The 12260-nt window shown below is 36.2% G+C and overlaps 1 protein-coding gene across 1 annotated transcript; it reads left to right on the top strand.

The window, feature by feature from the left end:
* On the top strand, positions 1-6327 carry LOC107681089 (chordin-like protein 2). Its single transcript, XM_016477247.1, has 11 exons — positions 1-178; positions 920-1032; positions 1249-1342; positions 1439-1584; positions 2207-2300; positions 2447-2511; positions 2991-3159; positions 3265-3453; positions 3535-3711; positions 4252-4344; positions 5368-6327. The coding sequence occupies exons 1-11, from the start codon at positions 61-63 to the stop codon at positions 5496-5498; spliced, it is 1389 nt and encodes a 462-aa protein (XP_016332733.1). The 5' UTR covers positions 1-60; the 3' UTR covers positions 5499-6327.
* The last annotated feature ends 5933 nt before the right edge of the window (positions 6328-12260 follow it).

Genomic DNA, 12260 nt, shown 5'->3' with positions numbered 1-12260 from the left:
AAACTCCCACAGACCGTCGTAGTTATAAAGTGCGGAGAAGTTTGAGAAGACAAATCCTGCATGTCCACAGTTTCCTGGAATATGAAGAAAAGAATGACCTACTTGAAACATCTTTTCATTTTGGTCACACTGCGATGCTTCGTTCAGGGTGAAACAGAGGCAGTACGACCAGCAAAAAGTAAGTGTCTCCCTCAAAGAATATTTTATTGGTAAATGGGCATCACACTTCGTTGCATCATTCTGCCAGCGAAACGATTGTATTGAAAATGCTGTGTGATGAAGTTATATATTACAAGTTTTCAGTGTTTCAACGTCATTAAAATGATTGTCATTGCGTCAAAAGGTGTCTGTTATGTCCTTCATTAATATGTGTAAACAACGATATTATTATTATAGTTCATTTCATTAAGACAACAAAACCCAGTAACCTTATGTTTATTTATTTTTTTCGTCCTTTTTCTCCATAAGGATGCCCTTTTTGTCTCCCCAGCCATGTTTGCTAATAATGTTGTAATTAGTCTCCCTCACTATATTTGTAGGATTCAGTGAACATAACATTTTTATTAAAAAGTAAAGACAAAAGTGTCTCCAAGTTAAATACTATAATCATAACTCCCCATTAAAATGATGCACAATTTAATATATAACATATATAAACTGTCATAATGCCATCATCATCCTCCTCTGAGGATTTTTTATCACTATCTTGTATTTTGTCAGCTTCGTTAGTAAGAGACCCTGTTTTTTTGTAGTAGACAACAGTTTAATGTTATGGTGCCATCTTTTAGTGTCATGACTTTGAGAAAAATGGCTAAATAAACTGTAAAACTGTCAACCTGTTTTATGTATAGAAAAAAAAACATTTATAATTAGTGCTATTCTTGAAAATCAAATGATTATATGTTTGTGTTGCATACAGTGTCAGGTGTTTTCTGCACTTTTAAAGAGAAGACGTATAGGCCAGGAGATAGCTGGCACCCCTATTTGGAGCCCTTTGGATTCATGTTCTGCATGCGCTGTACTTGCACAGAGGTACGTATCCAACTTCCAAGTCTAAAAAACTACTTTTTAAAGTTTTCATATGCATTGTTTTTGTTTTGTTTTTACAGGTGATCATTCATGAATTCCCATAAGATTTAACGTTGCAATTTTCCTATACAGTCATGTAGGTGCATGCACATGTCAGATCCACATACTATGTGTAATATGTCAATGTTTCTGTCTACTTTCATGTGGGTGTACATATAGTCTGGTCATGTGAAATGCAACAGCATCAAATGCCCTGTTCTGCGATGTGAAAATCCAGTGACTAACTCACAGCAGTGTTGCCCTCGTTGTGCAGGTAAAACATCACACTTTTCCAGGTCCCATTGTTATGTAAATTGATATGAATGATTCTAATACGTTCTTATTTGAAATGTCTGATGGCTAACCACAGATGAGCACAGAACTCCTGCTGGTCTGCGGGCACCCATTAAAACCTGTAGGTATAATGGAAGCACTTATCAAACAGGGGAAACATTTGCCAACCATGAGCTTTTCCCATCCCGTCAGTCGAACCAGTGTGTCATGTGTACTTGCTCTGTAAGTATTTATGTCTTTTTTATATCATTATTGTTGCTGTCACCATAGTACATCATTGAACATAGGGATCTAACCTCAAACAGTTTAAAATCCTTTATAATAAAGTGTTTTGAAAGACAGCATCGCAGATCAGGCGTAAATACAGTATTTCTGTAGCTCAAACAGTAGAGGGAAGCGCTAGCAATACAAAACTCTTGGGTTCCATGTGTACCTTGAATACAGTGTAAGGCGTTTTGGATAAAAGGCTATGCTTTTAAAATGAAATATAATGCTCAATAAAACATAATGCACTCACCATATTACCTATTTCCTTAAAATAGTGAATATAGTTTTATAGACACATAGATATTAAAAGAAAATCAAATAATAATGTCTTCTTAAAGAAATGTTTGGTTTTAGGATCTATAAAACCATGCATAATGTACAAAAAGTTATGTCTCCTTCCACAGTTTCATATGTTATTGAGACATTTACTGGCCTGATTTCATATTAATTTAAAAAAAGTAATTTATCCTTGCTTTCCCCCATGTCGTCAGGCACTGATGCTGAGGTGCTGATTTGAATAATTTTGCAATTTCTGATTCTTAATATTTTTTTAAAATCTCATTCTTTTCTGTTAAAGTATGGGAACATATTCTGTGCATTGAAAACCTGTCAGCCCATTACATGCTCCTCACCAGTGTCAGTCCCGGATACTTGCTGCTTAGTGTGCAAAGGTGAGAATATATGTGCAATTTAAAGTATTTTAGGTGTAAATGCTACTGAGATGCATCCAATTTCAAAATTAATATTACAAGCTGTATTCATGTTTTAATTTCACCCCTGATTGTGATGATTAAATAACATTGTCTCGAATAAACAGAAAGTGCAATTGATATCAATTCTGCATCATTTGAGGACGGAGGACAACAACTGAACAGAGGAGTTGTATGTATTTTATTTTTCAGAGGACTCACTGTACTCTTTAACACTGTATCAGATATCTCTAAATTATTAAATGATCAAAACTTTATCAAAACTTGACTTGTTTTGCACAGTCTACTACATGCCTTCTGCGATCTGATTGATAGTTTATATATATAAATATATATATAACTCTAAAAAGTCTTTGAGGTGGCACCATCTTTTTCTGTGAATTTTCTACTGATTTTTTTTTAATGTAAATGTAAGAATAACGTTTATATTATTGGTAATATTTAATGAGGAACACTTACTGGACTGTAACAACTTTACTTATTAGCCGTAAAAAAAAATTTTTTAATGTGAGTATCAAATATAATACATTTATTTGAGGAAACATTTTTAGTATGTCAGGTTTTACAGGGTTGTTTTATTGTTTCATTCATGCTACTCTATATATTAGTCCAGAGTTACAACATTTGTTGTTATGTGTCCTGAAACACAAGAGGCATTCTGTGGATCAGTGTGCTGCGGAACAGGTCAGGGGTCGCTCAGTTAGGGCCACGCCGTCGACACTGCGGGGGTCTCCCCGAGGTCTCAACCTACAGACCCTACACCTCAAAGGAGCTTCTGAAACTACTGTTAAAATTCTTCTACAGCGCAAACATCAGAGAGGTAAACTGTAATGCACCACTCTTTCCAAATATCAAGAATTGCTCATCAAAATGCAATGAAGTCATATCCTGTCAAAGTAATGTAGGGTTTCTGACTTTGTCTAAGCTTGTGTGTACAGTGGCAAGACTTATTCTCATGGTGACGTGTGGCACCCGGTGCTGGGGAAGGTCTTGGAGTGCATCCTGTGCACCTGCAGGGACGGCTTTCAAGAATGCAGGCGCATCACGTGTCCCAACCAGTATCCATGCCAACATCCCATAAAGATAGAGGGGAAATGCTGTAAGATTTGTCCAGGTAGGCATATGAGTGATATTATATTTGCAATGACTTAAACTTCATGGTTTATCAGTGTGTTTCATTCAACTTGGTTTCCAGAGCTCAAAGCAGAGAGCAACAGGACGGAGTGTTACATTGCTCAAGACAATAACAGTCTCTTGGTGTATAAAGTTGAACCCCCATCAGCTGCTCAGTCAGAAGATAAAGTACGGATGATTGCCATTGAGAGACAAGGAGCCACGGAAGTAGAGGTGCAAGTCTGGAAAACGGTTGAAGGTGATTGTTTAGGGTGAAAATAGAAGAAAAGATTCTTTCACTTTACCAGATTTCATCCAAATTCTTAGTCACTGTCCTATATTTTATAAATCAATTTGATAAATCTTTGTCAGTTCTCAGCTGCAAGATAAGGTTGTGTATTATAGCACTGGAATGTATTTTTTTTGTAATGTTAAGGTAACAATACGGTTCTTTTTGTTAACATTTGTTAACTAAATGAATCAACATACAACAATGAAAACTACTTCTGAAGCATTTATGAATCTTAGTTAATGTTAATTTCAACATTTCTTAATAGTTGTTTAAAATCAAAAGTTGCATCTGTTAATATTATTGAACACACCTGAGCTAACATAAACTAACAATGAACAGTTGTGTTTTTATTAACTAATAAGAATACAGATGAATAAATACTGTAACATATGTAATGGTAATTGTTAATGCTAGTTAATGCATGAAGTAGCATTAACAAATGTGACTCTATTGTAAAGTTTGACCTTGTTTTTTTTTTACCTCAAAACTGTCTTCTAATCTTTGCAGGTGTTTTGCATCTGATGGAGACAGGTGACGTTCAGAAGAAAGACCTCATAGACCATCCGGAAAATTACATTTTGCTGACTACATTAGATGAGGGTATGTTTCATTCTTTTCATTAAGTTTTGCATTAGTTTAGAATTATTGCTTTATGAGACACAGAAGGTCATACAATACACAGTACCACATATTTAAACATTGAGCTGTGTATTTTGTTAAAATTGAGTTTGATTTAAAAAACTTTTTTGTTTTTGGTGAGTAAAAGTTAAACATATTCCTCTCCTTATATGTCAACCTATATGATTTAAAACAGCCCTGAAAACACAGAGTCTAGGGACGAAACTAAATATTTGAGCTTAGAGTATTTACAGCTGCCAGGAAATATGAGAAGTTGAAGGAGACCAAAGGAAATTGAACATGGCTAACATGAAAAGTAAAGAAAGGTTTATGATTTCCTTTTTACAAATTTTCTGTCTAACTATTTCAGCAAGTCACTCTTAATGCATTTTGTGTGCATTGGCTGTCTTTCAGCTTAAATGCTGAATTGCCAGACAGACTAAGGCCTGTTTGACATGGCACGCTAAAGCAATCCGTATGGTTTTTACCATATGTGTTACAGTATTCGCAGAAATCACTTTTTTTAATATATATAGAGATGCAATGCTATGGAAGTCCGTTTCCGATCCAGGATAAAAAATAAAAAAGATAATTACAGCTGTTTTATATCTCCCAATCTGACTTTTTCTGTGACGATTATGAGACATATGACATATTTTTCCTTGAATTTCTGAGTTTATATCTCGCATTTCTGTTTTTTTTTTCTGCCACAGATTAAAATTGGTAATTGTGACTCAACTATTATTTTTTTCTTATAATTGCGAGTTTATATCTAGCAGTTCTGACTTTATATCACGCAATTTTCTCAGAATTGTGAAAAAAGTCTTTTTTTAATGTTTTGATCCCATGGCAGAAACAAGCTTCCATACAATTCAGATGCAATTAACTTTCAAAAACCCTAATGCATTTATGCTTCGCTATGAAACAGGCCTTTGCAGTAAAACTTCTGCATGCAACTTAATTTTTCCCAGTTTGGATTGTCCTTTCCTTTTTATGTTTGCACAGACGCTTGGAGAAAGTTCAAAGAAGAAGAGGACAAGCAGAACTCGAGTAAGATTAGGCGCTGTGAAGACGGGATCAAGGAAGTGGTGAAGTACTTAAACCCTGAACAGCTGGACAGTCTTTGCACTTCTTAGTCTCCTCCCCACTCTAACACTGTGCCATCCCAGTCTGACACTAATTTTATTACCAGAAGAACACACACACCCACACTCACACAATGTGCATGTAGTACAAAACCAGATGCTGGCAGCAGGTAGTCTAAAGATCTTGTTTATTACTATGAGTCAGTTTAGCGCAAGTCTTTATGAGTTTGACATCCCAGAATTCTTTCTGAGACCTTGTTTTTTTTTCCAGAGGCCTTGAGGTCAGTCCTTTTTCTTGCATTGTTGAAAAATGCATGGTTGATGAGAAAAGTGAGTGAATATATGCTATTTGGCTGGAATTATAAGGAAGTACGAGTTTAAACAATCATCATCATCATCATTAAAGGAAATGATGTATGTAATTTTAGCAAGCATCCACTGTATGTACATAAGAGGAAAAACAAAGGATGATGTAGACAGCTTATTGGCCGGAATGCTTTTATAAAGTTGACGTAGGCCACATTTTTTTTCCCACTGTTCTTAATTATACGCTACTCATATATGTAGCATGGATCAGATAAAAATACACTATTTATTGTAAAGTCAAAGCAGCCAACATCTTTAATTCAATAGAATATTTTTCTGCCTATCTTCTATGCAGAAAATTGTAATGTATGTAGCGTGTGTATTGATCTGATTATGTATAACTCGTATGCACTTAAAATGATGAGAAATATATTGGGCTGGTGTCCTGACTAACTAATATAAAATTGTATTGAAAGATTTCTTTTATAGACTGTTCTTATGTTCTTGTTTTCAAACGTTATTTTGATATGGAAGCCTGTTTCTGCCCAAAAAAAATCAAAATAAAATAAATAAATAAAAAAGGTAATTGCAAATTTTTATCTAATAATAGGTTGTTTGTACATGACGTAATTGCTGTGGCGCGAAATGCATCTGGAGGGCAATGAGTGATTTTTCTTTCTAGGAATCGCTAGCAGAAACTTGTTTGCTAAACGCCACATTGTAAATAAGATATTATAGTTGCAGTTTAGAGAGCTTCATTGTTTATAATGGAACATTGTGAGTGACAGCTATGGAAGCGCCATTGGCTCGCTTTCTAGGCTATAATCAATTCAGAATTTGAATAAAAGTTTTTTTTTCATACTGCTGTCAGGACCAACGGCCACATACACTGTACATGCAGCAAAGTTTCAGGAGTGAAATATAACCCGCATCCCTCATATAAATGTGGGATTCACTTTCGAAATAGCCGGTTTGCAAGCAGGGTTAGTTGCTTAACCTATATCCACCACCTTGATGGCAGGCAAATATTTCAATTTAGTTGAAAAAATCGCTCCTCTTCATAACATAAAGATCCGGTCCAACATATGTTGTGATTTTCTGTTTATAACTTTCTCTTGTAATAGTGTCTAAACCATTACCTTTCCTCCATTTCATCTATTCTGCTTTTCACTTCCTGCCCTCCATCTGAATTTCGTGTGTCATCAGAATCACGTGATTACAAACAAGCTAACTTTTTTCTCTGAATTCTGAGATTACGTCTCGAAATTCTGTATTTTTTTCACCACCGAATAAAAAAAAAAAAAAGGTAATTGTGAATTTTATCTCACAGTTCTGACTTCTTCTCAGAGTTTAAACCTTGTAATTGCAAATTATAAAATCAGCTGCGAGTTAACATTGCACAATTGAAAGATTACGTGTTTATATCTTGCAATTCTGAGTTTACATTCTGAGAGAAAAAAAGTAAGAATTGTGAGATATGAAGTCATAAGTACCTTTTTCATTTTTTTATTCTGTGGCAGAAATGGGCTTCCATATTATGGCCTAATGCAATAATTATAATAGGAAATCTTTTTTTTTTTTTGATAATGCTGGGTATTAGGTATCAAACATCCATGTACTAAACAAGTCATTAGTTCACATGATCATTGATACTGATGAGAAACTTTTCATAATGTTGTAAATGAGAAGCAGACATGATGGGATGTTTACTTTGAGCTGGAACGAATAATCCGTTGCGACATAAATGAGAAGAAACCTGTTGCAGCCCGTCATCATGACGGGCTCCTGACATCGTTTGTTCTTCCGTCGTGTTAATCACAATGAACCGAGACGGGCCGTCGAACCCAGATTGGGGCAGTTCAGGGAGTTGTGACTAATATCCCCTCTCTCTAGATCCAAAAAGCCCACTTTCCTCTTCTATCACAATGAGTCATTGTGCTGGCCGCACACAAAGTGCCAGACGGTGCTGTTCATCTCTCACTGAAGGCCTGACAAAATATTTTGAAACAGAAGCCCCTCAGTTGCAGACCTTAATAGTCACACAATGAAGCTGTGAATTATTTCCGCTGGCTGTTGGATCTAACAGTTTCTGGCAATTTGTTCTCTTTGAACGGCTTTGGAGGGAGACAAAGGGGATTTTACTGTGTGCTCCTATTTCATTTTCTCTCTTTGTGTATGTTAGTTTAAGGGGATGGTCGGACATCCCGTTTGATCCGTACGCAGGCCATCGTTTCACAAAAAGAGCCCTTTGTAATGTTGAGAACCTTTCGATTTGTTATGTCCATGTTGATTTGATGGAGTCTGAAATGGTTTCAGCTCGGCGGGGTTCGACGCTTGCGAATTTGATTTTAATCATAGCTCTATTGGCACCTTCACTTTTGGCTAAAGGTTTTGAATTCCCAATAAATAGCTTTCAGCTATGCATGCTTAGTCTTGGCTCTGGCAATCTGAACAGCTGGGGGCAGTCACTGGGTATAAATCAGGTGAATGGGTCAGTTCTCTGTGTGAGTTTTCCTGCTCAACTTTTCTTCCCATTGTTGAATGTAAAAGTGTAAATGGACTTACGTTTTATACCACTGTGATGTTCAGCAGCTATTTGAAAGTGCTATTTGCCTTTTTTTTTTCTTTGATTTATTACTCTTCTCATAGAACATCCTATATGAAGGCAGGTGATAAAGCCAGACAAATATGCAATAGTGGATGAAGTATAAAATATTACCCAAGAAAAATATTACTTAAAGGGATAGTTCACCCAAAAATGAAAATTCTGTCATTAATTACTCGCCTCCATGTCGAAAGTGACCGTGTACCGCCATTATGGAGAGTACCACGATGCATGCATATGCTTTTCTCTGCATGTAAACGACGCATGCGCGTGGTGCTGCCGACGTAGAACATGCTTTGCGCCTTGTTTACGTGCAGAGGAAAGCACGCCCATGCATCGTGGTACTCTCCATAATGGCGGAACACGGTCACTTGGAGGAGAAGAACTGTTGAATAAAGTCGTTATTTTTGTTTTTTGTGCACAAAAAGTATTCTTGTATAGCTTCATAAAATTACGCTTGAACCACTGATGTCACATGGACCATTTTGTTGATGTTCTTGGTACCTTTCTGGGCCTTCAACGTGGTAGGACCCTTGCTGTCTATGGAAGGTCAGAAAGCTCTCGGATTTCATCAAAAATATCTTAATTTGTGTTCTGAAGATCAATGAAGGTCTTATGGGTTTGGAACAACTATCCCTTTACACTTCACCCTTTTGGGTGAACTATCCCTTTACACTTCAGTATCTGAAAATATCAATTTAACTTACTGATAATTCAAGTGTGCAAAAAACAAGATAAAAAATATGGTATTTAAATGAATAAAAATATGTTTGTAAATGTATGGTGACAAATAGTGTATACATATATTTAAAAAATGGAAGTCACATGGGGTAAAGTGTGTTAAGATTTTAACAAGAACTCAACTTGACTCAATTCTTTAATCACATAACAATTGACTTCAAAAATTCAACACCCACTGTGCAAACAAACTAGTTCTATATTATTTAAAAATGCTACAGCAGCAGGACAGATGTGTGAGCATTAATTTGCATTATTTTAATGTTACTTAGTTTTTACCTGTGCTTGCACATTCAGAGTCAGTCATGAACAAGTGAATTGTTACTGGATACTCACTCTGACTGGATCATGAAATCTTAGAGTTGTTGACTGGAGAACTTCTGTGATCAGATCTGTCTAAATGAACCGTTCAAAGCTTTTTTGCAAACTGATTCAACAGGTTAATTAAAAAGAATCAGTTTGTTCCTGAATTATACACTTCGATCTTGTTTTAGAGAGTGTGGTGATTTCCACTGTTCAAAATAATGATATGTTTTTATCAAATGTGGTGAAGAAAGCATAATGTAGTGAAGTAAAAATTTCCCAAAATAAAAATACTCTGATAAAGTATAATTGTGCTGATATAAAAACTGTCCACCACTGTGAATATGTAATGTTTCTGCCTCTGAACTGCTGCTCTGCATGGCGCCTGCAGATTCACAGTCTCTAAGCAACTGAAACAAGATTCAAAGGGAGCTAAACTGGGTTAAGCTAATTAACTCTGATGGATTGGTTAGCTTTCGTAGCTGATTAAGGTGTTCATGTAACCTGTGAATTAATGTGCCATCCAAATACTTCAGAAGGTTTTTTTTTGTACCCCATTTCTCTCTCTGCTTACTTGAGTTGGCCTTGATCATTTCAGCCAATGATCTGAATCATGCTAAGCAAGCACTGAACAGCCTGTCATGAACAATCCAGTCAAGAATTTGCTTTTCCTGATCCCTGCTTGAAATGGTAAGGACACCATTACTGATCAATGACTGTCATCATTATCATTTACTCACCCTTGTGTCATTCCAAACATGTATGTTTTCTTTCTTTTGTAGAATATGAAAGGAAATCGTTTGAAGAATGTCCATGCTGCTCTGTTCCATACAATGAAAGTGTATGGGGACCAGGAACTGTCAAGCTCTAAAAAAAAAATCAACCATAATAAAAATGCACTAAATATATTCTAATTTTGTGTAAGGAACAGACTGAAATCGCTAAAAGAGTTTCATGCCTTGAAAATCTTTCTTGCTCGTGGTCACCATTCACTTTCATTGTATGGAAAAGAGCAGCTTGGATTATGCTATAAATAACTGCTTTAGTGTTTGACAGAAGAAAGGAAGTCATATGGGTTTCAAAAACCATGAGTGAATACATGATGACAGAATTTTCATTTTTGGGTGAACTATTCCTTTATGATTATCCCTTCACTGAGGATAATAAATGCTGCTAAAAGTTCTGCCAAAATTAAAGTATTATGAATATAACAAAAATGTACTTCCAAACAGTACTAATTTAACTGAGAACAGACTACATGGCCTTTGCCACGGAAAACAGTAATTAAGCCACATCAACCCATGATGGATGGTTGGCATATGGCCGGTTAACTAATATGACAGAATGACGAATGATGATGTGAAATGTTTTAGAGATAATCAGGGCTTGTATTCATGCCAAGTTTCACACATGTGCAGTGTTTCAGTGCATTCAGTGACATTTGTAAAGAGATCACAGGTTCTATTTGGTAATCGGAATCAGAAAAATACAAATTTTTGCTTGATTTCAACAAGACAAATCCAGATGTGAGGCACCCCACACCCTAAAAATAACCCCAAAGACATCAAATCCCAGAAAGGTGATGCAGGCTCTGCCTTTTCCAATCATGTTCTGCATATTTTCCTGTTTTGACAAAGAACAGTGGTCCTTCAGCCAGATGCAGTTATATCATCCCGTCAGACGAGTGTGTGTAAAAATCTGCTTTCAATTAATACACAATGATTTATTCTTTAAGAGCTCTGCATGAGAACAGTGAGGGGGATTAGAAAAATAAATCACTGCTCAAAGTTTGAGTTATTGCTGTTTGATGTATTTTGTTGGCGTTGATCTACAAAGTAAGACTCTCATGCCTGCGAGCTCTGCCCGGACTTAAAAGGCTTCTTCAGAGATGCAGATTCTCCGTATTAATTGTTTTACACTTAATGAACTTTTATGAGGGTCTGTAAAAATTTCAAAAGGAACTTAAAAGATCTTGAGTTCAAGTACTTGCTTAATAGGTTATTTCAACCACAAACAGGGTCGATGTACAAAAGGGAAGCGGGAGGAGTCATATGGGTAAATATGTAACTAATTAAAATGTGAATATTCAGTAATGAGTGGATAGTGTTTGTGACGTGAGTTAGGAATCACAGGATAGAAAAATCTTGTAGGCTGAACCTACAAAAGCCCTTCTGATTTTGTCAGATATGTATTTTTACATGAGCAGAAAAGACAGTGGAGCAAAATATGAAGCACTCAAACAATATTTAATGGCTTTGCAGAGTGCCCAAGGCCAGTTTGAATTTAATAATGTGGGTTCACTTGATATATTTTGAAAAGGCCTATTGATTTATTCCACCTGGGCTGAAAAATGCATTCCACTTCTGAGTGGCTATGCAAGAGCAATCTAATTAAAATCGTACGGTGGCCAAAAGTGTTAAATCGCATGGATGGACAGAACAAGATAGGAGGAAGAGAAGAGCTTAAAGGGGTCATATTATGTGATTTTACTTTTTCCTTTCTCTTTGGAGTGTTACAAGCTCTTGGTGCATAAAGAAGATCTGTAATGTTGCAAAGACTAAAGTCTCAAATCCAAAGAGATATTCTTTATAAAATGTAAGACTTGTCCACGCCCTCCTAAAACGCCTCATTTAAACATGCCCCCACATGTCTACGTCACTGTGTGGGAAGATTTTCATAACACCGCCCAAATTTTCACACAAAGAAAGAAGGCGTAACTTTTATTCTCGCCGCTGCCATGTCATGAAGGCGCTGTATGCTTCGTTGTGAAAGCAAAACTACTTTGTGTGGCCTTCCAAAAGAGGACGATATCCGCTTCGTCATGCCTGGAGCTGATCCATGCTGGTCGCTGAGGAAATACA

This window comes from Sinocyclocheilus anshuiensis, unplaced genomic scaffold (assembly GCF_001515605.1).
Source record: "Sinocyclocheilus anshuiensis isolate Anshui unplaced genomic scaffold, SAMN03320099.WGS_v1.1 scaffold412, whole genome shotgun sequence".
Classification (NCBI taxonomy): domain Eukaryota; kingdom Metazoa; phylum Chordata; class Actinopteri; order Cypriniformes; family Cyprinidae; genus Sinocyclocheilus; species Sinocyclocheilus anshuiensis.
Note: the sequence above shows the minus strand (reverse complement) of the source record. Positions and strands in the feature narration are given on the sequence as shown.

Bases quoted from the DNA above. Each gene is read 5' to 3' on its own strand.
- LOC107681089 (XM_016477247.1), top strand. From the start codon at position 61: ATGTCCACAGTTTCCTGGAATATGAAGAAAAGAATGACCTACTTGAAA. The intron at 2,512-2,990 runs GTATGTATTTTA...CTGAAACACAAG, and splicing joins AACAACTGAACAGAGGAGTT to AGGCATTCTGTGGATCAGTG. The intron at 4,345-5,367 runs GTATGTTTCATT...ATGTTTGCACAG, and splicing joins GCTGACTACATTAGATGAGG to ACGCTTGGAGAAAGTTCAAA.